This window comes from Cherax quadricarinatus, chromosome 40 (genome assembly GCF_038502225.1).
Source record: "Cherax quadricarinatus isolate ZL_2023a chromosome 40, ASM3850222v1, whole genome shotgun sequence".
NCBI lineage: Eukaryota > Metazoa > Arthropoda > Malacostraca > Decapoda > Parastacidae > Cherax > Cherax quadricarinatus.
The window spans coordinates 17,505,761-17,531,558 of record NC_091331.1 but is presented as its reverse complement, the minus strand read 5'-3'; the positions used below and the strand labels follow the sequence as shown (position 1 = coordinate 17,531,558).

The following is a 25,798-nucleotide window of genomic DNA, read 5'->3' as shown; positions in this document are numbered from 1 at the left end:
TGTGTATGTGGATTAACATTTTCCTCAGTGATGAATGACTGAAAAGGTCCCTAAACTTTGAAATTCATATGAAATGATAGAGAATCTTTTCCCGATCATAATGACACCAAAAGTATGAAAATTGGTGGAAATCTTACGGAATTATGCTCTCGCGAAGTTAGCAGTCTCGACAATGTTTACACATCGGCGATTTCGGCAACTTTGAGTCCTATTTTCGGCCAATTTCAGTGTACTAATCAACAAAAATCATATCTATTTTGCTAGAACTCCATTTTTTCTATCGAATGAGTACAAGAAACACCTATTTACCGATTTCAAGTATCCAATGAAGTGCTCAGAAATTGGCAATTTTGTCAATTTCACACAAATTTCAGAAGATGCCAGTTTCTAAATAGGGACCAGAATAAGCAAGACAGACATTCCTGGCACTAAAATAACATTTTCTCTGTTCATTAGTCACATCCTCAGGCCCCTCTTACATCTCTTTTGCTTTCCACTTTGAATTTTTATTCTCATAAAAATAGAAGATTTACTGTTAGGCAGACTACTGCATTAGTGTAGAAATGGTATAAATAGTATCAGTATACTTGGGAAAGAATATTAGACTCACCAGTTGACATGTATTGGACACTTGGCATGATTTCTTTACTTTTGAAATTTGGTAAAAATCAAACATTTCTACTATTTTGAGCTTAATTTCAAGGTACTTTTTCTTATGAAACCAGTCAAGATCATCTCAATATCTGTAATATGTCTTCCATTCTATAAAATGAGACCAGGAAAACTAGAATACACCCATAAATACCATACGAAAATACGTACACTGCAAACTCGCTGTTTTAAACCAAAAATACGGTCGGAGTTTTTTTTTTCTCATTATGCACTGTGTGCTGCAGGATTTTTTTTATACTGTGCACACTGACCACATAGACCCATTCTTTCATATGTAGGCCTACCAGCTTTCTCTCTAGATTTGAAGGCGCTAGAATTTAGACGTTCTAGTACGTCAATAACCCAGAAAGGGTTAAGGTACTATTATTAGGATATTATTATTGGGGTATTATTATTAGGGTATTATTATTAGGGTATTATTATTAGGGTATTATTATTAGGGAGTGTGAGCAAAGTAACATTATGAAGGGATTCAGGGAAACCGGCAGGCCGGACTTGAGTCCTGGAGATGGGAAGTACAGTGCCTGCACTCTGAAGGAGGGGTGTTAATGTTGCAGTTTAAAAACTGTAGTGTAAAGCACCCTTCTGGCAAGACAGTGATGGAGTGAATGATGGTGAAAGTTTTTCTTTTTCGGGCCACCCTGCCTTGGTGGGAATTGGCCAGTGTGTTAATAATAATAATAATAATAAAAATATTATTAGGGTATTATTATTTTTTATTATTTTTAACTCATCCATCTACTAAGGCATGGTGATACAAAGCATACATTCACTGTCATTCATTCACTTGCTGTCTTTTCAGAAGTGTGCTGATATCACAATCAGATTACCCTTTGACTGCAACATCCCACCCTTTCTTCAGAGTGCAGGTATTGCCCTTCCCACCTCCAGGACTCAAGTCTGGCTACCTGGTTTCCCTAAATCTGCTGAATAACGTTAACTTGGTCACACTCCAACAGCATGTTCATCAAGAACCAGGTGGGAAGCACAGTGAAGGAAATGTGGGGATGTGCAGTTTGGAGGGTCATCTAAATTCTGATGTCTCCACACTTCTGGCAAAACAGCTATTTAGTGACTAATAAATGTATTTGCATGTTTTGGGCCATCTTACCTAAGTGAGAGATGATTGGTGCATTAAAAAATAAATATATGACTTGATTAAAGAAAATAACTTGTACATATCCTTGTTAGTAAGTCATGCCAAAATTGGAAAAATACAAACTGCAGATGCAAAAAGAATGCAGTGGAAACACTTGGACAAATTTTGGGAATCATTTACAGGGTTGCTTCAGTTTGACATGGGCATAGGTATAATAGTTATGAAGCTGACAGACAAAAAAGAGGGACAAAAAACAGGGTTCTATCTGGGGTGAGAACAGCTCAAAAATGTTGAAAAAAGGACTCATTGCCTGAAATCTGTTCCCTGAACTGCATATATATATAATAACATCAGCAATATAGGTTTAGCATGGAAACATCGAGTGGCATTTAGGAACCTAGACAGATGTAAATATGCAGCACTGGTGTGGAAATTCTTGCCTGTTAAAACAAAGTGAAGTGAGTAATTACAAATTAGTGTAAGAAGACTGGAACTTATATTTATTAAGAAAGCAGTAAAGAAAGAATGAAAGAGCTAGGTCTTCATCACTATTGGAATTAAAATGGGATATACTCATGAAATAGAAATTTTTGTACACCAGGCATAGATCAGTAAAGAAAGATGGACTCTTTACTAGGAATGTAACAAACACAAAAAGACATGGTAGAAAATTACTTTCTCAATGAACCCCAGCAATATCAGAAAATATTTTAACAAAGTAGTAAAGGTGTGGAAGTGAATAATGATACAGTGGAAGGAAGACTCCATACAGGGGTTTAGAAATAGATATGATCATTATGTTGCATCAGTCACTTGAAGCTAAAAAGCAAGACCAAAACCAAGACTTTGTAGACTCAAGTAGGTACTGTAATTACAAATACACAAACACATACATGTGCACCTATTGTGCCTTGTAAACCAAACATGCTGACTTATGCAGTAGTGGTTGTTTTGCCAAACAAGTTTAGCATATACAATGTTCAGTTTTGTTTTAACTCTGTAAAATAAGCAGAAACAAGACAAAATTAATATATTTGACTGCTGTTATTTAATACTAAATGAAAATTAGGTTGACCTAACAATGGTTAATTCACATGACTATATTTTAATACATAAGATAGTTTTCAATTTTTTTTTTTTTTTTTAGGCAGTTTGACTTGTTTGCTTTTTTAGGCATGAGATGCACATTTATGTATACAGCCTCACCTCACTTGACAGCGGAGTTCCGTTCCTAAGACCACATTGGTAAATGAATTCTTCGCTAAGTGAGGAGCATACTGTAATGGTAGTGGGTTTGTGTCACCTATCTTTGATATTGTTTTAATGTCACCTTTGCACCATTTATAGCATTTTCGGCATATTTTTAAATGTTTATACAGTAGTGTACTATATATTGTAATAAACAGAATAGAGGAAATCAGCTCTGATATACATTATTTAGGTATGCATGCTGGTCAGAGCCCGTTGTAAGTCCAAGTCGTCAGTAAATGAGTATGTCGCTAAGTGAGGAGAGGCCGTATATAGTACATACATATAGTATGCTTTAGTGAAAATTTTAGAGTAGAGGACAATTTTGTGTAGAAATACACCATGCAATATTAAGATGATCTGCTCAGTCTTATTTGCCTTTAGATCAGCATGGCAAAGTGCGCATCTGGGACACCATTAACCCTGAACACATTCTCAAAGCGGAATACCAACCCTTGGGAGGCCCAATTCGGGACGTCTGCTGGTCTCATGACTCGCAGCGAATATGTGTTGTTGGCGAAGGTCGAGGAAAGTGAGTGGATATGATCTTAGTACTTTAGTCTTGTCATACTGGATCGTGTCCTGAATATGTTTAAATTCAGTATTGAATAATATTAACATTTTTATAATTATTAACTGTCTTGTATATACTACAACACAGCTTTGAGGCTTGGCACATTTTACAGTTCTGATGAATGAGAATCACAATACTGTTGCAGGAACAGTTCACAAAGAACATACACAGAGGACAGGAAACTTAAGTGATGTTTTAGTCCATCCTGGAACATTATCAAGTTATGACTTGACGGTGATCCGTGACGAACTGCAATGTTGTTTAGAGTTTCCTCTCCTAAATATGTGTTATTTATGAATTTTTCAATGTTCACAATGCTGTTTGGATGAACACCCTTCCCATTTAAGTTTTCCCCTTGGGTTAATTGTCTAGGGAAAGTATGGATTTGTCAATTAAAAACAGAGTAGGGGAGTTAGTAGATGGGGAGATGGAGGTATTAGGTAGATGGCGAGAATATTTTGAGGAACTTTTAAATGTTAAAGAAGAAACAGAGGCAGTAATTTCATGCACTGGTCAGGGAGGTATACCATCTTTTAGGAGTGAAGAAGAGCAGAATGTAAGTGTGGGGGAGGTACGTGAGGCATTACGTAAAATGAAAGGGGGTAAAGCAGCTGGAACTGATGGGATCATGACAGAAATGTTAAAAGCAGGGGGGGATATAGTGTTGGAGTGGTTGGTACTTTTGTTTAATAAATGTATGAAAGAGGGGAAGGTACCTAGGGATTGGCAGAGAGCATGTATAGTCCCTTTATATAAAGGGAAAGGGGACAAAAGAGACTGTAAAAATTATAGAGGAATAAGTTTACTGAGTATACCAGGAAAAGTGTACAGTAGGGTTATAATTGAAAGAATTAGAGGTATGACAGAATGTAGGATTGTGGATGAGCAAGGAGGTTTCAGAGTGGGTAGGGGATATGTAGATCAAGTGTTTACATTGAAGCATATATGTGAACAGTATTTAGATAAAGGTAGGGAAGTTTTTATTGAATTTATGGATTTAGAAAAGGCATGTGATAGAGTGGATAGAGGAGCAATGTGGCAGATGTTGCAAGTATATGGAATAGGTGGTAAGTTATTAAATGCTGTAAAGAGTTTTTATGAGGATAGTGAGACTCAGGTTAGGGTGTGTAGAAGAGAGGGAGACTACTTCCCGGTAAAAGTAGGTCTTAGACAGGGATGTGTAATGTCACCATGGTTGTTTAATGTATTTATAGATGGGGTTGTAAAGGAAGTAAATGCTAGGGTGTTCGGGAGAGGGGTGGGATTAAATTTTGGGGAATCAAATTCAAAATGGGAATTGACACAGTTACTTTTTGCTGATGATACTGTGCTTATGGGAGATTCTAAAGAAAAATTGCAAAGGTTAGTGGATGAGTTTGGGAATGTGTGTAAAGGTAGAAAGTTGAAAGTGAACATAGAAAAGAGTAAGGTGATGAGGGTGTCAAATGATTTAGATAAAGAAAAATTGGATATCAAATTGGGGAGGAGGAGTATGGAAGAAGTGAATGTTTTCAGATACTTGGGAGTTGACGTGTCGGCGGATGGATTTATGAAGGATGAGGTTAATCATAGAATTGATGAGGGAAAAAAGGTGAGTGGTGCGTTGAGGTATATGTGGAGTCAAAAAACGTTATCTATGGAGGCAAAGAAGGGAATGTATGAAAGTATAGTAGTACCAACACTCTTATATGGGTGTGAAGCTTGGGTGGTAAATGCAGCAGCGAGGAGACGGTTGGAGGCAGTGGAGATGTCCTGTTTAAGGGCAATGTGTGGTGTAAATATTATGCAGAAAATTCGGAGTGTGGAAATTAGGAAAAGGTGTGGAGTTAATAAAAGTATTAGTCAGAGGGCAGAAGAGGGGTTGTTGAGGTGGTTTGGTCATTTAGAGAGAATGGATCAAAGTAGAATGACATGGAAAGCATATAAATCTATAGGGGAAGGAAGGCGGGGTAGGGGTCGTCCTCGAAAGGGTTGGAGAGAGGGGGTAAAGGAGGTTTTGTGGGCAAAGGGCTTGGACTTCCAGCAAGCGTGCGTAAGCGTGTTAGATAGGAGTGAATGGAGACGAATGGTACTTGGGACCTGACGATCTGTTGGAGTGTGAGCAGGGTAATATTTAGTGAAGGGATTCAGGGAAACCGGTTATTTTCATATAGTCGGACTTGAGTCCTGGAAATGGGAAGTACAATGCCTGCACTTTAAAGGAGGGGTTTGGGATATTGGCAGTTTGGAGGGATATGTTGTGTATCTTTATATGTGTATGCTCCTAGACTGTTGTATTCTGAGCACCTCTGCAAAAACAGTGATAATGTGCGAGTGTGGTGAAAGTTGAATGATGATGAAAGTATTTTCTTTTTGGGGATTTTCTTTCTTTTTTGGGTCACCCTGCCTCGGTGGGAGACGGCCGACTTGTTGAAAAAAAAAAAAATTTTTAATGTATTTGTATGTGCACTCTGAGGCAGACTAGAACTATTCTTTTGTACGTCTTTCTCAGTGCAAGGAAGTGGTGACTTATTCATATATGCAAAAGCTCAACCCTTCACTCATGTAAAATCTCAACCTTACTTTAATACTTGCATATGGTGTCATTATCTAAGGAATATGAATAGTGACTACCCCTCAAGGATGGGGAGTTACAAGGGATAAAAAGCATGGAAGATATAGATAACATGTTAATACCATAAGTGTCTTAAAACATTTCTGCTGTTTCTGATACATGTGATGTAACAGTTATAATAATGTCATACTCATTATCATTATGGATTTCTTTTATTCTGTTACTGAGGCTTTGTCTGTTTTTTAAATACAGTAATTTTAGGTTGTACATGAGGCAATCTGCTTGAACTGTGAATCCAAATTGAATTTAAACTTTTGTTTTCTCCATCTTTATTTTAAACATTAACACTTGGTTACAGCTAGCATAAATTTGAATAACTTCCTACTATAATGTATTGTGCAAAGTATCATCCATTATAATTCATCTTATTTTCCTTACTAATTTGTAATTTACTCTATACCACATTTCAGCCCGTATAATTATATTTCCTTAACAGGTTGACAATACAACACACAACCAGATAGGGCTTTTTCATAGTGTCATGAGAAATTTGTTTTCCCAGGAAGTTTGGTGTTTCATTCACTTGAAGCAGGCTGGCTTCCCTCCATCACTTCTGATGTATGAGACTTATAAATTTTGAGGTGGTATCTGATACTTCTAAGTGACTTGTGTGTTAAATGGAATCCTGTAATTGTCCATTTCCTTATCATTTTGGCTGTTGAAAAAACCTGTTCTACACTTAGTCTTGATTCATTTGTAATTTTCTTGCGGACAATCAGTCTACAATGGCCGTGTCTTTTACATCTTTGAGAAAGCTTGCACCACTATATGGTAAAAATCACATTTTATTTAAAAATCTATTCTTTTGGCCTCTGATGCTTTCCCTTTTATCTAGGAGCCTTTTAAAAGACAGGGAAGATTTTTGTATTTTGGTAAGTAGCAATTTTTTAACTGCATTCACAAATAGAAGTCCCATAAGTGTGAGTCCTTGCACAACCTTTTTCCCAATTACCATAGACTACAATTCTTTCTCATAGAATTATGTAAATAATCTTCCCATTGCTTATGCTTTAACCCTTTCAACGTCAGTACCGTAGTTCTACGCCATGAGCTCGGCTCACTCAGATAAGCTGTGAGAGGTAAATTTGGGCCTAAAAATGAGAGAAGGGGTCTATGTGGTAAGTGTGCACCATGTAAAAAAAAGAATCCTACAGCATGTGACCATGTTTTTGGTTTAAAACTGTGGCTTTGCTATGTATTTTCAAATGGTTTTTATGGTTGTATTCTCAGTTTTCTGGTTTCATTTGATAGAATGGAAGATATATATATAGTAGGTTGGTAGACAGCAACCACCCAGGGAAGTACTACCGTCCTGCCAGATGACTGTGAAACAAAAACCTGTAACTGTTTTGCATGATGGTAGGATTGCTGGTTTCTTTTTCTGTCTCATAAACACGCTAAGATAACAGGGATATCTTGCTACTCCTACTTACACTTTGGTCACACTTCACAGACACGCACATGCATATATATATATACATACATCTAGGTTTTTCTCCTTTTTCTAAATAGCTCTTGTTCTTTTTTATTTCTTCTATTGTCCATGGGGAAGTGGAAAAGAATCTTTCCTCCGTAAGCCATGCGTGTCGTATGAGGCGACTAAAATGCCGGGAGCAATGGGCTAGTAACCCCTTCTCCTGTATACAATTACTAAAAAAGAGAAGAAGAAAAACTTTATAAAACTGGGTTGCTTAAATGTGCGTGGATGTAGTGCGGATGACAAGAAACAGATGATTGCTGATGTTATGAATGAAAAGAAGTTGGATGTCCTGGCCCTAAGCGAAACAAAGCTGAAGGGGGTAGGAGAGTTTCAGTGGGGGGAAATAAATGGGATTAAATCTGGAGTATCTGAGAGAGTTAGAGCAAAGGAAGGGGTAGCAGTAATGTTAAATGATCAGTTATGGAAGGAGAAAAGAGAATATGAATGTGTAAATTCAAGAATTATGTGGATTAAAGTAAAGGTTGGATGCGAGAAGTGGGTCATAATAAGCGTGTATGCACCTGGAGAAGAGAGGAATGCAGAGGAGAGAGAGAGATTTTGGGAGATGTTAAGTGAATGTATAGGAGCCTTTGAACCAAGTGAGAGAGTAATTGTGGTAGGGGACTTGAATGCTAAAGTAGGAGAAACTTTTAGAGAGGGTGTGGTAGGTAAGTTTGGGGTGCCAGGTGTAAATGATAATGGGAGCCCTTTGATTGAACTTTGTATAGAAAGGGGTTTAGTTATAGGTAATACATATTTTAAGAAAAAGAGGATAAATAAGTATACACGATATGATGTAGGGCGAAATGACAGTAGTTTGTTGGATTATGTATTGGTAGATAAAAGACTGTTGAGTAGACTTCAGGATGTACATGTTTATAGAGGGGCCACAGATATATCAGATCACTTTCTAGTTGTAGCTACACTGAGAGTAAAAGGTAGATGGGATACAAGGAGAATAGAAGCATCAGGGAAGAGAGAGGTGAAGGTTTATAAACTAAAAGAGGAGGCAGTTAGGGTAAGATATAAACAGCTATTGGAGGATAGATGGGCTAATGAGAGCATAGGCAATGGGGTCGAAGAGGTATGGGGTAGGTTTAAAAATGTAGTGTTAGAGTGTTCAGCAGAAGTTTGTGGTTACAGGAAAGTGGGTGCAGGAGGGAAGAGGAGCGATTGGTGGAATGATGATGTAAAGAGAGTAGTAAGAACATAAGAACATAAGAAAAGGAGGAACACTGCAGGAGGCCTGCTGGCCCATACTAGGCAGGTCCTTTACAATTCATCCCACTAACAAAACATTTGCCCAACCCAATTTTCAATGCCACCCAAGAAATAAGCTCTGATGTGAAAGTCCCACTCAAATCCAACCCCTCCCACTCATGTACTTATCCAACCTAGATTTGAAACTACCCAAAGTCCCAGCCTCAATAACCCAACTAGGTAGACTGTTCCACTCATCAACTACCCTATTTCCAAACCAATACTTTCCTATGTCCTTTCTAAATCTAAACTTACCTAATTTAAATCCATTACTGCGCGTTCTCTCTTGGAGAGACATCCTCAAGACCTTATTAATATCCCCTTTATTTATACCTATCTTCCACTTATACACTTCGATCAGGTCTCCCCTCATTCTTCGTCTAACAAGTGAATGTAACTTAAGAGTCTTCAATCTTTCTTCATAAGGAAGATTTCTGATGCTATGTATTAATTTAGTCATCCTACGCTGAATGTTTTCTAACGAATTTATGTCCATTTTGTAATACGGAGACCAGAACTGAGCTGCATAATCTAGGTGAGGCCTTACTAATGATGTATAAAGCTGCAGTATGACCTCTGGACTTCTGTTGCTTACACTTCTTGATATAAATCCCAGTAATCTATTTGCCTTATTACGTACGCTTAGGCATTGCTGTCTTGGTTTAAGGTTGCTGCTCACCATAACCCCCAAGTCCTTCTCGCAATCTGTATGGCTAAGTTCTACATCATTTAATTTATAAGTACTAGTGTTATGGGCACTCCCAAGCCTCAGAACCTTGCATTTATCTACATTGAACTGCATCTGCCACTTTTCTGACCAAGAATAGAGTTTGTTTAAATCCTCCTGAAGTTCCCTAACATCTACGTTTGAATCAATTATCCTACCTATCTTTGTGTCATCGGCGAATTTGCTCATATCACTAGTAATTCCCTCATCAAGATCATTGATATATATTATAAACAACAACGGGCCCAAGACTGATCCCTGTGGAACGCCACTTGTTACAGATCCCCACTCGGATTTAACCCCATTTATGGACACTCTCTGCTTCCTGTCAGTGAGCCATGACTCGATCCACGAGAGCACTTTTCCCCCAATGCCATGAGCTGCCACTTTCTTTAACAGTCTATGGTGCGGAACTCTATCAAAAGCCTTACTAAAATCTAAGTAAATAATATCAAATTCTTTATTGTGGTCAACAGCCTCAAAAGCTTTACTGAAGAAAGTTAATAAATTAGTTAGACAAGACCGGCCTCTTGTGAATCCATGCTGAGTATCATTAATCAAGCTATGCTTATCGAGATGGCTTCTTATAATCTCAGCTATAATTGACTCTAGTAATTTGCCTACAATTGAGGTCAGGCTTATTGGGCGGTAATTTGACGGTAACGACTTGTCCCCTGTTTTAAAAATAGGAGTTACATTAGCCATCTTCCACATATCAGACACTACACCTGTTTGAAGAGATAAATTAAAAATATTAGTTAATGGTTCACAGAGTTCCATTTTGCATTCCTTAAGAACCCTTGAAAAAAACCTCATCAGGACCTGGCGACTTATTTTGCTTCAGTCTGTCTATCTGCCTCACAACCATCTCACTAGTGACTGTGATGTTACATAATTTATCTTCTTCTAGCCCACTGTAAAAATTAATTACTGGAATATTGTTAGTGTCTTCCTGTGTAAAAACTGAGAGAAAATAATTATTTAAAATCAAGCACATTTCATTCTCTTTGTCAGTAAGGTGCCCATAGTTATTTTTAAGGGGACCTATCTTATCTCTAACTTTTGTTCTATAGACCTGGAAAAACTTTTTGGGTTAGTTTTAGAATCCCTAGCAACTTTAATTTCATAGTCCCTTTTAGCTTTTCTTATCCCCTTTTTAATGTCCCTCTTAATGTCAATATACTGATTCATAAGATGACCCTCACCTCTTTTGATACGCCTATAAATTCCTTTCTTTTGCCCTAGTAGATATTTGAGCCTATTATTCATCCATTTTGGGTCATTTCTATTTGATCTAATTTCTTTATATGGGATAAACGCTCTTTGAGCAGCATGTATAGTGTTCAGAAAACTGTCATATTGATAGCTCTCTTCGTTACCCCAGTCAACAGATGATAAGTGTTCTCTAAGCCCATCGTAATCTGCTAAGCGAAAATCTGGGACTGTTACTGAGTTATCGCTACTAACGTACTTCCATTCAATGCTAAATGTAATTGATTTGTGGTCGCTAGCACCCAGTTCCTCAGAAATTTCTAAATTATTAACAAGGGATTCATTGTTTGCCATAACTAAGTCAAGCAGGTTATTTCCCCTTGTAGGTTCTGTCACAAACTGCTTCAAAAAACAATCCTGAAATACTTCTAAGAAGTCGTATGATTCTAAATTCCCAGTCAAGAAATTCCAATCAACATGACTAAAGTTAAAGTCTCCTAGAATTACTACATTATCGTGCCTTGTGGCCTTAACAATTTCCTCCCATAGTAGTTTCCCTTGGTCCCTATCTAAGTTTGGGGGACGGTATATCACTCCTAAAATCAGTTTTTCATGCCCCTCTGAAAATTCTATCCAAACAGACTCTGTATGTGTTACTTCAGACTTAATACCCGTTTTTATGCAACAGTTCAAGCGATCTCGGACATACAATGCCACCCCACCCCCCCTCCCAATACTTCTATCTTCTTGGAACAATTTAAAACCCTGAATATGACATTCCGCAGGCATGTCCCGACTTTTTGAATTAAACCACGTCTCAGTTAAGGCAAATACATCAATGTTACCTACACTAGCAACTAATCTCAACTCGTCCATCTTATTCCTAGCACTACGGCAATTAGCATAATAAACATTGAAAGACTCTCCTTTCTCTTTACCCTTCCTGCTCATTTCTATTTTTCTACTAAACCTATTACTGTCCTTATCACCCAAGGTCCCTGGCTTTTCAATATCTATCTCGTTCTTATTATTACTAGTTCCCCTAGAACTCGTAATATTACTACACTGGGACTTCACTGCTTTCCTGCCAAAACCCATACCACTAACTATTCCTAGTTTAAAGTCCTAACTGCTCCCTCCACTGCAGTTGCCAGTGCTCCCACCCCACACCTAGATAAGTGAACCCCATCCCTAGCAAACATGTCATTTCTGCCATAGAAGAGGTCCCAGTTGTCAATGAATGTTACTGCATTTTCCTTACAGTATTTGTCCAGCCAGCAATTGACACCAATTGCCCTGGACAACCATTCACTTCCAACTCCCCTCCTTGGCAAAATACCACATATGAGAGGGTTCCCACCCTTACTTCTAATTATTTCTATTGCTGACCTATACCTGCTAATCAGGTCCTCACTCCTACGTCTGCCAACATCGTTGCCTCCAGCACTGAGAAAAAGTTAGCATATGAGAAGTTTTTACAAAGTAGAAGTGATGCAAGGAGGGAAGAGTATATGGAGAAAAAGAGAGAAGTTAAGAGAGTGGTGAAGCAATGTAAAAAGAGAGCAAATGAGAGAGTGGGTGAGATGTTATCAACAAATTTTGTTGAAAATAAGAAAAAGTTTTGGAGTGAGATTAACAAGTTAAGAAAGCCTAGAGAACAAATGGATTTGTCAGTTAAAAATAGGAGAGGAGAGTTATTAAATGGAGAGTTAGAGGTATTGGGAAGATGGAAGGAATATTTTGAGGAATTGTTAAATGTTGATGAAGATAGGGAAGCTGTGATTTCGTGTATAGGGCAAGGAGGAATAACATCTTGTAGGAGTGAGGAAGAGCCAGTTGTGAGTGTGGGGGAAGTTCGGGAGGCAGTAGGTAAAATGAAAGGGGGTAAGGCAGCCGGGATTGATGGGATAAAGATAGAAATGTTAAAAGCAGGTGGGGATATAGTTTTGGAGTGGTTGGTGCAATTATTTAATAAATGTATGGAAGAGGGTAAGGTACCTAGGGATTGGCAGAGAGCATGCATAGTTCCTTTGTATAAAGGCAAAGGGGATAAAAGAGAGTGCAAAAATTATAGGGGGATAAGTCTGTTGAGTGTACCTGGTAAAGTGTATGGTAGAGTTATAATTGAAAGAATTAAGAGTAAGACGGAGAATAGGATAGCAGATGAACAAGGAGGCTTTAGGAAAGGTAGGGGGTGTGTGGACCAGGTGTTTACAGTGAAACATATAAGTGAACAGTATTTAGATAAGGCTAAAGAGGTCTTTGTGGCATTTATGGATTTGGAAAAGGCGTATGACAGGGTGGATAGGGGGGCAATGTGGCAGATGTTGCAAGTGTATGGTGTAGGAGGTAGGTTACTGAAAGCAGTGAAGAGTTTTTACGAGGATAGTGAGGCTCAAGTTAGAGTATGTAGGAAAGAGGGAAATTTTTTCCCAGTAAAAGTAGGCCTTAGACAAGGATGTGTGATGTCACCGTGGTTGTTTAATATATTTATAGATGGGGTTGTAAGAGAAGTAAATGCGAGGGTCTTGGCAAGAGGCGTGGAGTTAAAAGATAAAGAATCACACACAAAGTGGGAGTTGTCACAGCTGCTCTTTGCTGATGACACTGTGCTCTTGGGAGATTCTGAAGAGAAGCTGCAGAGATTGGTGGATGAATTTGGTAGGGTGTGCAAAAGAAGAAAATTAAAGGTGAATACAGGAAAGAGTAAGGTTATGAGGATAACAAAAAGATTAGGTGATGAAAGATTGAATATCAGATTGGAGGGAGAGAGTATGGAGGAGGTGAACGTATTCAGATATTTGGGAGTGGACGTGTCAGCGGATGGGTCTATGAAAGATGAGGTGAATCATAGAATTGATGAGGGAAAAAGAGTGAGTGGTGCACTTAGGAGTCTGTGGAGACAAAGAACTTTGTCCTTGGAGGCAAAGAGGGGAATGTATGAGAGTATAGTTTTACCAACGCTCTTATATGGGTGTGAAGCGTGGGTGATGAATGTTGCAGCGAGGAGAAGGCTGGAGGCAGTGGAGATGTCATGTCTGAGGGCAATGTGTGGTGTGAATATAATGCAGAGAATTCGTAGTTTGGAAGTTAGGAGGAGGTGCGGGATTACCAAAACTGTTGTCCAGAGGGCTGAGGAAGGGTTGTTGAGGTGGTTCGGACATGTAGAGAGAATGGAGCGAAACAGAATGACTTCAAGAGTGTATCAGTCTGTAGTGGAAGGAAGGCGGGGTAGGGGTCGGCCTAGGAAGGGTTGGAGGGAGGGGGTAAAGGAGGTTTTGTGTGCGAGGGGCTTGGACTTCCAGCAGGCATGCGTGAGCGTGTTTGATAGGAGTGAATGGAGACAAATGGTTTTTAATACTTGACGTGCTGTTGGAGTGTGAGCAGGGTAACATTTATGAAGGGATTCAGGGAAACCGGCAGGCCGGACTTGAGTCCTGGAGATGGGAAGTACAGTGCCTGCACTCTGAAGGAGGGGTGTTAATGTTGCAGTTTAAAAACTGTAGTGTAAAGCACCCTTCTGGCAAGACAGTGATGGAGTGAATGATGGTGAAAGTTTTTCTTTTTCGGGCCACCCTGCCTTGGTGGGAATCGGCCGGTGTGATAATAATAAAAAAAAAATATATACATATATATATATATATACATATATATATATATACATATATACATATATATATATATATATATACATATATATATATATATATACATATATATATACATATATATATACATATATATATATATACATATATATACATATATATATATATATACATATATATATACATATATATATATATACGTATATATATACATATATATATATATTTATAGGTAGTAGGTTGGTAGACAGCAACCACCCAGGGAGGTACTACCGTCCTGCCAAGTGAGTGTAAAACGAAGCCTGTGATTGTTTTACATGATGGTAGGATTGCTGATGTCTTTTGTCTGTCTCATAAATATGCAAGATTACAGGCATGTCTTGCTACTTCTACTTACACTTAGGTCACACTACACATACATGTACACATTTATTTATACACACTCATCTGAGTTTTCTTTGATTTTATCTTAATAGTTCTTGGTCTTATTAATTTTCCTTTTATATCCATGGGGAAGTGGAATAAGAATCTTTCCTCCGTAAGCCATGCGTGTTGTAAAAGTCAACTAAAATGCCGGGAACAATGGGCTAGTAACCCCTTTTCCTGTAAAGATTACTAAAAAGACTAAAAAGAATAAGAAGAAGAAAATTGTCAAAGTGGGAAGTCTGAATGTGCGTGGATGTTGTGCAGATGATAAGAAAGAGATGATTGTGGATGTTATGAATGAGAAGAAGCTGGATGTCCTGGCTTTAAGTGAAACAAAGCTGAAGGGGGTGGGAGAGTTTCAGTGGAGAGGAATAAATGGGATTAGGTCAGGGGTTTCAAATAGAGTTAGAGCTAAAGAAGGAGTAGCAATAATGTTGAAGGATAAGCTATGGCAGGAAAAGAGGGACTATAAATGTATTAATTCAAGGATTATGTGGAGTAAAATAAAGATTGGATGTGAAAAGTGGGTTATAATAAGCGTGTATGCACCTGGAGAAGAGAGAAGTGTAGAGGAGAGAGAGAGATTTTGGGAAATGTTGAGTGAATGCGTGGGGAGTTTTGAATCAAGTGTGAGAGTAATGGTGGTTGGGGATTTTAATGCTAAAGTGGGTAAAAATGTTATGGAGGGAGTAGTAGGTAAATTTGGGGTGCCAGGGGTAAATGTAAATGGGGAGCCTTTAATTGAGCTATGTGTAGAAAGAAATTTGGTAATAAGTAATACATATTTTATGAAAAAGAGGATAAATAAATATACAAGGTATGATGTAGCACGTAATGAAAGTAGTTTATTAGATTATGTATTGGTGGATAAAAGGTTGATGGGTAGGCTCCAGGATGTACATGTTTATAGAGGGGCAACTGATATATCGGATCATTATTTAGTTGTAGCTACAGTTAGAGTAAGAGGTAGATGGGAAAAGAGGAAGGTGGCAACAACAAGTAAGAGGGAAGTGAAAGTGTATAAACTAAGGGAGGAGGAAGTTCGGGTGAGATATAAGCGACTATTGGCAGAAAGGTGGGCTAGTGCAAAGATGAGTAGTGGGGGGGTTGAAGAGGGTTGGAATAGTTTTAAAAATGCAGTATTAGAATGTGGGGCAGAAGTTTGTGGTTATAGGAGGGTGGGGGCAGGAGGAAAGAGGAGTGATTGGTGGAATGATGAAGTAAAGGGTGTGATAAAAGAGAAAAAGGTAGCTTATGAGAGGTTTTTACAAAGCAGAAGTGTTATAAGAAGAGCAGAGTATATGGAGAGTAAAAGAAAGGTAAAGAGAGTGGTGAGAGAGTGCAAAAGGAGAGCAGATGATAGAGTGGGAGAGGCACTGTCAAGAAATTTTAATGAAAATAAGAAAAAATTTTGGAGTGAGTTAAACAAGTTAAGAAAGCCTAGGGAAAATATGGATTTGTCAGTTAAAAACAGAGTAGGGGAGTTAGTAGATGGGGAGATGGAGGTATTGGGTAGATGGCGAGAATATTTTGAGGAATTTTTAAATGTTAAGGAAGAAACAGAGGCAGTAATTTCATGCACTGGTCAGGGAGGTATACCATCTTTTAGGAGTGAAGAAGAGCAGAATGTAAGTGTGGGGGAGGTACGTGAGGCATTACGTAAAATGAAAGGGGGTAAAGCAGCTGGAACTGATGGGATCATGACAGAAATGTTAAAAGCAGGGGGGGATATAGTGTTGGAGTGGTTGGTACTTTTGTTTAATAAATGTATGAAAGAGGGGAAGGTACCTAGGGATTGGCAGAGAGCATGTATAGTCCCTTTATATAAAGGGAAAGGGGACAAAAGAGACTGTAAAAATTATAGAGGAATAAGCTTACTGAGTATACCAGGAAAAGTGTACGGTAGGGTTATAATTGAAAGAATTAGAGGTAAGACAGAATGTAGGATTGCGGATGAGCAAGGAGGTTTTAGAGTGGGTAGGGGATGTGTAGATCAGGTGTTTACATTGAAGCATATATGTGAACAGTATTTAGATAAAGATAGGGAAGTTTTTATTGCATTTATGGATTTAGAAAAGGCATATGATAGAGTGGATAGAGGAGCAATGTGGCAGATGTTGCAAGTATATGGAATAGGTGGTAAGTTATTAAATGCTGTAAAGAGTTTTTATGAGGATAGTGAGGCTCAGGTTAGGGTGTGTAGAAGAGAGGGAGACTACTTCCCGGTAAAAGTAGGTCTTAGACAGGGATGTGTAATGTCACCATGGTTGTTTAATATATTTATAGATGGGGTTGTAAAGGAAGTAAATGCTAGGGTGTTTGGGAGAGGGGTGGGATTAAATTATGGGGAATCAAATTCAAAATGGGAATTGACACAGTTACTTTTTGCTGATGATACTGTGCTTATGGGAGATTCTAAAGAAAAATTGCAAAGGTTAGTGGATGAGTTTGGGAATGTGTGTAAAGGTAGAAAGTTGAAAGTGAACATAGAAAAGAGTAAGGTGATGAGGGTGTCAAATGATTTAGATAAAGAAAAATTGGATATCAAATTGGGGAGGAGGAGTATGGAAGAAGTGAATGTTTTCAGATACTTGGGAGTTGACGTGTCGGCGGATGGATTTATGAAGGATGAGGTTAATCATAGAATTGATGAGGGAAAAAAGGTGAGTGGTGCGTTGAGGTATATGTGGAGTCAAAAAACGTTATCTATGGAGGCAAAGAAGGGAATGTATGAAAGTATAGTAGTACCAACACTCTTATATGGGTGTGAAGCTTGGGTGGTAAATGCAGCAGCGAGGAGACGGTTGGAGGCAGCGGAGATGTCCTGTTTAAGGGCAATGTGTGGTGTAAATATTATGCAGAAAATTCGGAGTGTGGAAATTAGGAGAAGGTGTGGAGTTAATAAAAGTATTAGTCAGAGGGCAGAAGAGGGGTTGTTGAGGTGGTTTGGTCATTTAGAGAGAATGGATCACAGTAGAATGACATGGAAAGCATATAAATCTATAGGGGAAGGAAGGCGGGGTAGGGGTCGTCCTCGAAAGGGTTGGAGAGAGGGGGTAAAGGAGGTTTTGTGGGTAAGGGGCTTGGACTTCCAGCAAGCGTGCGTGAGCGTGTTAGATAGGAGTGAATGGAGACGAATGGTACTTGGGACCTGACGATCTGTTGGAGTGTGAGCAGGGTAATATTTAGTGAAGGGATTCAGGGAAACCGGTTATTTTCATATAGTCGGACTTGAGTCCTGGAAATGGGAAGTACAATGCCTGCACTTTAAAGGAGGGGTTTGGGATATTGGCAGTTTGGAGGGATATGTTGTGTATCTTTATATGTTTATGCTTCTAGACTGTTGTATTCTGAGCACCTCTGCAAAAACAGTGATAATGTGCGAGTGTGGTGAAAGTGTTGAATGATGATGAAAGTATTTTCTTTTTGGGGATTTTCTTTCTTTTTTGGGTCACCCTGCCTCGGTGGGAGACGGCCGACTTGTTGAAAAAAAAAAAAAAAAAAAAAAAAAAATATATATATATATATATATATATTTATTTATTTATTTATTTTATTTTTTATTTGGACGTGGTACATAGGTGTACAAAGAAATATAGTGATTGGGTGTACATACCAAAAGCCCCTTGTATGCAGAGCATTATGGGCAGGCTTAAAATTAACTTAAGATTAACTAAGCAATGATATATTCAGTGGTAAAAATTACAGTAAACAAATTACAACATGAAGTACAAATGAGTATTTCAAATAAGCATTAAAGTTGTACAAATTTGTAGCATAACAATGTACAGTGGACCCCCGGTTAACGATATTTTTTAATTCCAGAAGTATGTTCAGGTGCCAGTACTGACCGAATTTGTTCCCATTTCAGACCCCCAAACATACACGTACAAACACACTTACATAAATACACTTACATAATTGGTCACATTGGAAGGTGATCGTTAAGCGGGGGTCCACTGTATAATATAATCGAATCAGATCGAGTAAAATCAATGTTTTGTAGTGCAGAAACAGGTCATATGGTCATTAGATGAGTTACTGTGCATTCAAGAGAATGGGATATTCTATTGGGTAATGTAATTAAAAAAAAAACATAGTTTGATAGGGTCACAGGTTATACATTTATGAGATTCAGTATTTATTTAGTTGTGGTTGAGTAAGTGGTTTTTAAGAAGTCTTGAATTGATAAACAGACAGTATTTCTATTATATTCACAGGTAATGAATTCCAGATTTTTGGGCCTTTTATGTGAATTGAGTTTTTACAGTGTGAGATGGACACGGGGAACATCAAAGAGTGATCTGTGCCTTGTGTTATGGTCATGTGTTCTGTCGAGGTTGGTAAGGAGAAGTTTGAGGGAAGGGTTTATATCCGAGTTCAGTGTTCTATGTATGTAGTAGGCACAATAATAAGTATGAATTCTTTGTACTGAGTAAGTTTAGAGTTTTGAATATTGGTGGAGTATGCTGCCTGGAATGGGAATTTGTTATCATTCTGACTGCAGCTTTTTGTTGGGTAATTAATGGTCTGAGGTGATTTATTGTTGTTGAGCCCCATGCACAAATTCCATAGGTGAGATGGGGGTAAATGAGTGAGTGATGTAGGGTCAGGAGGGCTGACTGTGGAACATAGTACTGTATCTTCGATAGTATGCCTACAGTCTTGGAGATTTCCTTGGAAATTTGTTGTACATGTGTTTGAAATTTGAGTCTATTGTCAAGGTGGATTCCAAAGAATTTACCCTCTGTGAGCTTTGTGATAGGTGATCTGTTTATCATTATGTTAAGAGGAACATCTGTAGTTCTGTTCCCAAACTGAATGTAGTAGGTTTTGTCAATATTGAGAGTAAGTTTGTTAATCATCATCCAGGTAGATATTTTCTGTAATTCGGTATTTGCAGTATTGGCTAGTATGACTGGGCATTAGTGAGAGAAGACGTATGTAGTGTCATCTGCAATTAGTGTGGGTTTGAGTAGTTGCGTTGCATTTGGTAGGTCGTTTATGTAAATGAGAAAGAGAAGAGGGCCAAGGACACTTCCCTGTGGGACACCAACTGTAATTGGCTGTGTGGAAGAGTTTGCTCCATTTGTGTACACACATTGGCTTCTGTTGGTAAGATATGACTTTAGGTAGTTGAGGGAGTGCCCTCTTGTACCATAGTGTGATAATTTTATGTGCAGCAAATCATGGTCAATTGTATCAAAAACTTTATGTAAATCAATGAAGACCCCCAATGGGACTTCTTTTTTCTCGAGTGCAGTGTATATTTATGTTAGCACGTGTATAATAGCATCATTCGTATTTTTATTAGGCCTGAACCCAAACTGACAGGGGTTGAGTATGTTGTGGGAGATGAGGTAGGAATAGATTCACTTATGAATTAGTTTTTCAAAGATTTTAGAGAGAGGGTGTAAGTTGGATATTGGCTTATAGTTATTCAAGTCTGCTTGATCTCCTTTATGAATCGGGGTGACCCTTGCTATTTTGAGAACTGTAAGGAAGGTAGAGGATTCGATGAATTTGTTAAAGAGTGTTGCAATGATTGGTGACAGCATTTGTGAAGCTTTTTGTATATAAAGGGTGGTAAGGTATTTAAATCTCCTGTCTTGTTCTTTAGTGTGTTGATAATAAGTGAGACTTCTGTTGTGTTGGTCAGAGCTAGGAATAGTGTGTTGGGTGGGGTATTTGAGCTTGGGATTTTACCTGCAAGGTTTTTTCCTATGGTGGAGAAGAAAACATTGAGTCTGCTGTTTCAGTAGGTGGGAGTAGGGGTTCATCTGGTTTTGTTAGTGTGATTGTTCTGTTTCCTGATATCTTTTTTGTTCCTAGAAGTTCAGATAGGGTTTTCCAGGTCTTCTTTATATCACAGAAATAGAGATGATTGTGATTGGTTTCTGGAGTGAAAATAGCTTGAAATTGAGCTCAAATTAGCGGAATTGTTCGATTTTTGCCAATGTTCAAGAGTAAAATCATGTCACGCATCCAATACACGTTAACTGGCTGGTCTAATATACAGTCACAGATGTACTGACACTACAGTTATTACCATTATGCAGCAATCTGAATAACAGTAAAATTCTACTTTCTGTGTAAATAAAAATTCAAAATGAAAAGCAAGTGTGATATAAGAGGGTCCTGGAGGCATGGCTGATGAACAGAGAAAATGTCATTTTAGTGCCAGTAATGTGTACATTATTTATTCTGGACCCTATTTTGAAATTGGCCTTTCTTGAATTTTGTGTGAAATTGGCCAAATTAGTAAATTATGATCACTTTATTGGGCAGTTGAAATAAGTAAATGGGCAGTTTCTTATACTCGGTCAATAGAATAAAAGGAGCTCCAGCGAAATAGCTACGAGTTTGGTCGACTGGAACAATGGATGTGATGAATGGTTTTGAAAACCGACAAGTTGAAGATTGAGACAATTATGCAACATGTGGGAATCTTTATTTAGGAAACGTTTTACCACACAGTGGCTTCATCAGTCCAATACAAAGTAGAAAGGTGTAAGGAGAGGAGGAGTTTGAGGTAATCAGTCACTGATTACCTCAAACTCCTCCTCTCCTTACACCCTTCTGATTTGTATTGGACTGATGAAGCCACTGTGTGGCAAAACGTTTCCTAAATAAAGATTCCCATATGTTGCATAATTGTCTCAATCTTCAACTTGTCAGTTTTCAAAACCATTCATCACAACTGTCAGACACTGCATCATCATGGGATCTTGTTGCAAAAAGTTCTTCAAACTTGTCCAACCTTTGGATGAAGACCTACTTCGACTAGTGGATGGTACCACTATGACCCCCGCCTTCTCCTGCCTTGCCTCATTTGACAACAGTATATAAGCCATGTCTACGGCCCTGTGCTGTACATTCTACAAGATTGATGGACTGAACACGTTGACTCCAGACTGAGGGACTGATTACGTCAAACTCCTCTCCTTATACCTTTCTGATTTGTATTGGACTGATGAAGCCACTGTGTGGCAAAACGTTTCCTAAGTAAAGATTCCCATATGTTGTATAAGTGTCTCAATCTGGAACAATGGAATTGGCCCAAAATAGGGCTAACTTCGCAAGAGCGTAATTCTGTAAGTTTTCTATCAAATTTTGTGCTTTTGGTTTCATTACCTTTGGAAAAAGATTCTCTGTCATTTCATAAGATTTTTTTTTTTTTTTTTTTGACTCTGGGAGCAAGTTTGTGAGCAGGGTTCTTGACCTTCAAAGGGTTAAATGTCAAAACTATTCTTTACCCAGGTTTTCTCAACCTTTTAATCTCACTCCAAAACTTTTTCATATTCTCACTAAAATCTGTTGACAGAACCTCACCCACTCTCATTTGCTCTCTTTTTACACTCCATATCCACTCTCTTACTCCCTCTTTTGCTCTCCATATACTTCTTCCTCCTTATATCACGTCTGCTAACTTTTTCTCCCTTTCCACTTGTTACCCTCATCATTCTACCAGTCATTTCTCTGCCCTCCCTCAGCCCACAGACTTCTGCTGCACACACGAACACTGCATTCTTAAATCTACCCCATACCTCTTCAACCTCCGCATTACCTATACTTTCATTTGCCTCTGTCTACCAATAGTAGCTTATATCTAACCCTAACTACCTCCTCCTTTAGTTTATAAACTTTCACTTCTCTCTTACTTGCTCATGCCATTCTCCTTATACTCCCTCTACGCTCTTACTCTCCCTGTGGCTACAATTAAATAATTATCTGATATCTACTGCCCCTCTAATATAATGTACACACTGTTTCCTATTGTTTAAGTTTTTCTTAATGCATGCTGCTTCCTTTTCTGTCACCATGCATGATTCTTCAGCTTGTCAAGTAGCCTTAGCTGTATTTTTTCAGTCCAGGGAAATGCAGTCCACTCTGTCATGTCGTATCACTTTTGCTTCTGTAGGCAAGTTAGTAATATGCATACATACAGTAGGAAGAATATAGTAGGTCCAAGTACCAATCCTTATGGTACTCCACTAGTTCACTAGTTAGTCTTCCATCTTGAGGCTTCATGTCACATTGATTTTATTCAAGGATTCCTTAAACCATGCTAGCACCTTCCTGTTACACCTGTGTACTGTTTGTCAAGTACCTCTTTTTTTTTTTGTCTAGCAATTAAAATTAAATTTAGTTTTAAATATAACTGGATGAATATGCACTAATTTTTCCTTCTTTGTTTTTGCTCCATATTAGTCTGTAATATGTCTTGTTAAGGTAATTTATAGTCATGACATTAATTTTTGCAGCCATGATGTAAATCTGTGAGGCATTTTTTCTCTTCATCATCATTATAGCTTGTATGGTATGCTTCTTATGGACACAGACCTGCCATTTACAGCTTACTGATCTCCTTGTTTGGAATGTGTATGGTATTATATTGGCCACTTTATTGTGTGGCAACTCAGTTGTCCTTAATTATTTGCCAAGTAACTTTTTATACAGCACTGTAACAACAGCTTTGCAGTTTAGGAATGTGCATGTCATCCATATTTGGACTGTTTGATTACTGTCATTCTTGGTATGTTTTGTTCATGTTTTTCCACTCCTGAAGCTATGCTGTCAGTCTCTGAAGAATTTTATTTAACCAGTGTTTTGTAGTCATTATCTGATACCCTGCATGGAATGCTGTTAGAAACATTAGTTAAAATAATCAAGGTGCTATTCTCAGGTGCTAAAGTGTAATAAGTTCACAATTTTGCCATTATATTCCAAAGCTCATTTATTTGATTACCACTTTATTGTTCACCACAACTTATATTAGTCCCTTTTATATTATAATTTTATACTATAATTCTAACTTTAAAGAATTACCTTTATAGTACTACCTACTATCATATTCCCAAGCTCCATTATTTGATCATCACTTTATTTGTATTAGTCCCTTTTATATTGTCTCCCTTATTTTAGCTTAAAAAAAAAAAAAAAAAAAAAACTACCTTAGCTCATTATTTTACATTTGTTAAATAATTCAGGTGCTATTTTTTAGCTTAAGACTATTTACTTTGTTTTATACTTAATTCTAACTATAGATTCACTACAAATCTTATGATTACAAGCATTGATCCTGATACCAACCTCTTATTTAATGACTTAAATGAATCAAACAGTTACTGTAATTACTACACTGCAGAACAATCAAAGGCACTTCTCAGTGCCAACAACAACATAACTATCTTTAACTACAATATCAGATCTTTAAGCAAGCATTACGATGACCTCATAGCATTACTAAATTCCTTACATGCCAATATGTCCATCATTACACTAACTGAAACCTGGCTAAAGCCTGATAGTACAGATGTCTATGCCATTCCTGGTTACACAGCCATACACAACTGTAGGCCAGACCAACAAGGGGGTGGCACAGCCATATACTACTCAGACCAACTAGAATGTATCACTAATACTTGCACAAGGGATGAACATGGGGAATATATAATAGCTAAATTCAAATCCAAATACCTACAAAAACCTCTCACATTGATAAACATCTACAGAGTTCCACAGTCAAGCATTAGCCAATTTAGTCAAAACCTAGGAAGTATGATAACTGATGCACGCATGAACAAAGATCACTTACTACTCTCAGGTGACTTCAATATAAATCTCCTGCAAGACCAGGACCCACACGTTACTGAATTCACAAACACAATGAGTAACAGTATGTTGCTACCAACAGTAACAAAACCTACAAGAGTTACAGAGACTAGTGTTTCCCTACTTGACCACATCTGGACCAACACCATATCCCCTTTAAAATCAGGCATAATTACAGATAATACCACAGACCACTACCCTACTTTCCCCATAACTCTTGGTAAACTACCCCAAGACACTACTAAAGTCACCTTCAGACTTCACAATGAGGCAGCCATTAATAACTTCACAACAGCAGTAGCAAACATTGACTGGCACACTGAGCTAGAAATCAATACAGATATTGACGAATGTATTAAAAATTTTCTAAAAAAGACCCAATACCTCTATAATAAGCACTGCCCTAAAAAAAACTAAACAGATGACAGCTGAGAGACTGAACAGTCCCTGGCTAACACCCAGCATTCTCAAATCCATAAATACAAAACACCAATATGAAAAACAGTACAGAATGGGTCACATAACCAGAGACCAAACAAAACGTTACTCGTCAATCCAAACCAGCCTGATAAGAAGGGCAAAAAAATTGTATTATGAGAACAGATTATCCAACTTACGAGGTGATATAAAAAAGACCTGGAAAACCCTATCAGAAATTCTGGGAACAAAAAAGATATCACGAAATAGCGAAATAAAATTAGCAAAATCAGATGAACCCCAACTCCCACCAACATAAACAGCAAACAGACTCAATGATTTCTTCTCCACTATAGGACAAAACCTTGCCAATAAAATCCCAAGCTCAGATACCCCACCAAATGACTACCTCACCGGCAACTACCCGAACACACTGTTCCTAGCTCCGACTAACCCATACGAAGTCTCCCTTATTATCAACGCACTAAAAAACAAGGCAGGAGATTTAAATACCTTACCACCCTTTATATACAAAAAAGTGTCACAAGTGCTATCACCAATCATTGCAACACTCTTTAACAAATGCATTGAATCCTCCACCTTCCCTACAGTACTCAAAATAGCAAGGGTCACCCCGATCCACAAAGGAGGAGACCAAACAGAGTTGAATAACTATAGGCCAATATCCAACTTACACCCTCTCTCAAAAATCTTCGAAAAATTAATTCATAAATGAAGCTACTCCTACCTTATCTCCCAAAACATACTCAACCCCTGCCAATTTGGATTCAGGCCTAATAAAAATACTAATGATGCTATTATACACATGCTCGAACATATATACAC

The 25,798-nt window shown here is 38.0% G+C and overlaps 1 protein-coding gene across 3 annotated transcripts in view; it reads left to right on the top strand.

Moving 5' to 3' along the window:
* Positions 1-3,403: 3,403 nt before the first annotated feature.
* Positions 3,404-25,798, top strand: part of flr (actin-interacting protein 1 flr) — a gene marked incomplete at its 5' end in the record, with an annotated part of 240,820 nt that continues 218,425 nt past the window's right edge. For all 3 annotated transcript variants that reach the window (XM_070092751.1, XM_070092750.1, XM_070092749.1), the window contains 1 exon segment: positions 3,404-3,551. In XM_070092751.1, the coding sequence (XP_069948852.1) occupies positions 3,404-3,551 (148 nt within the window).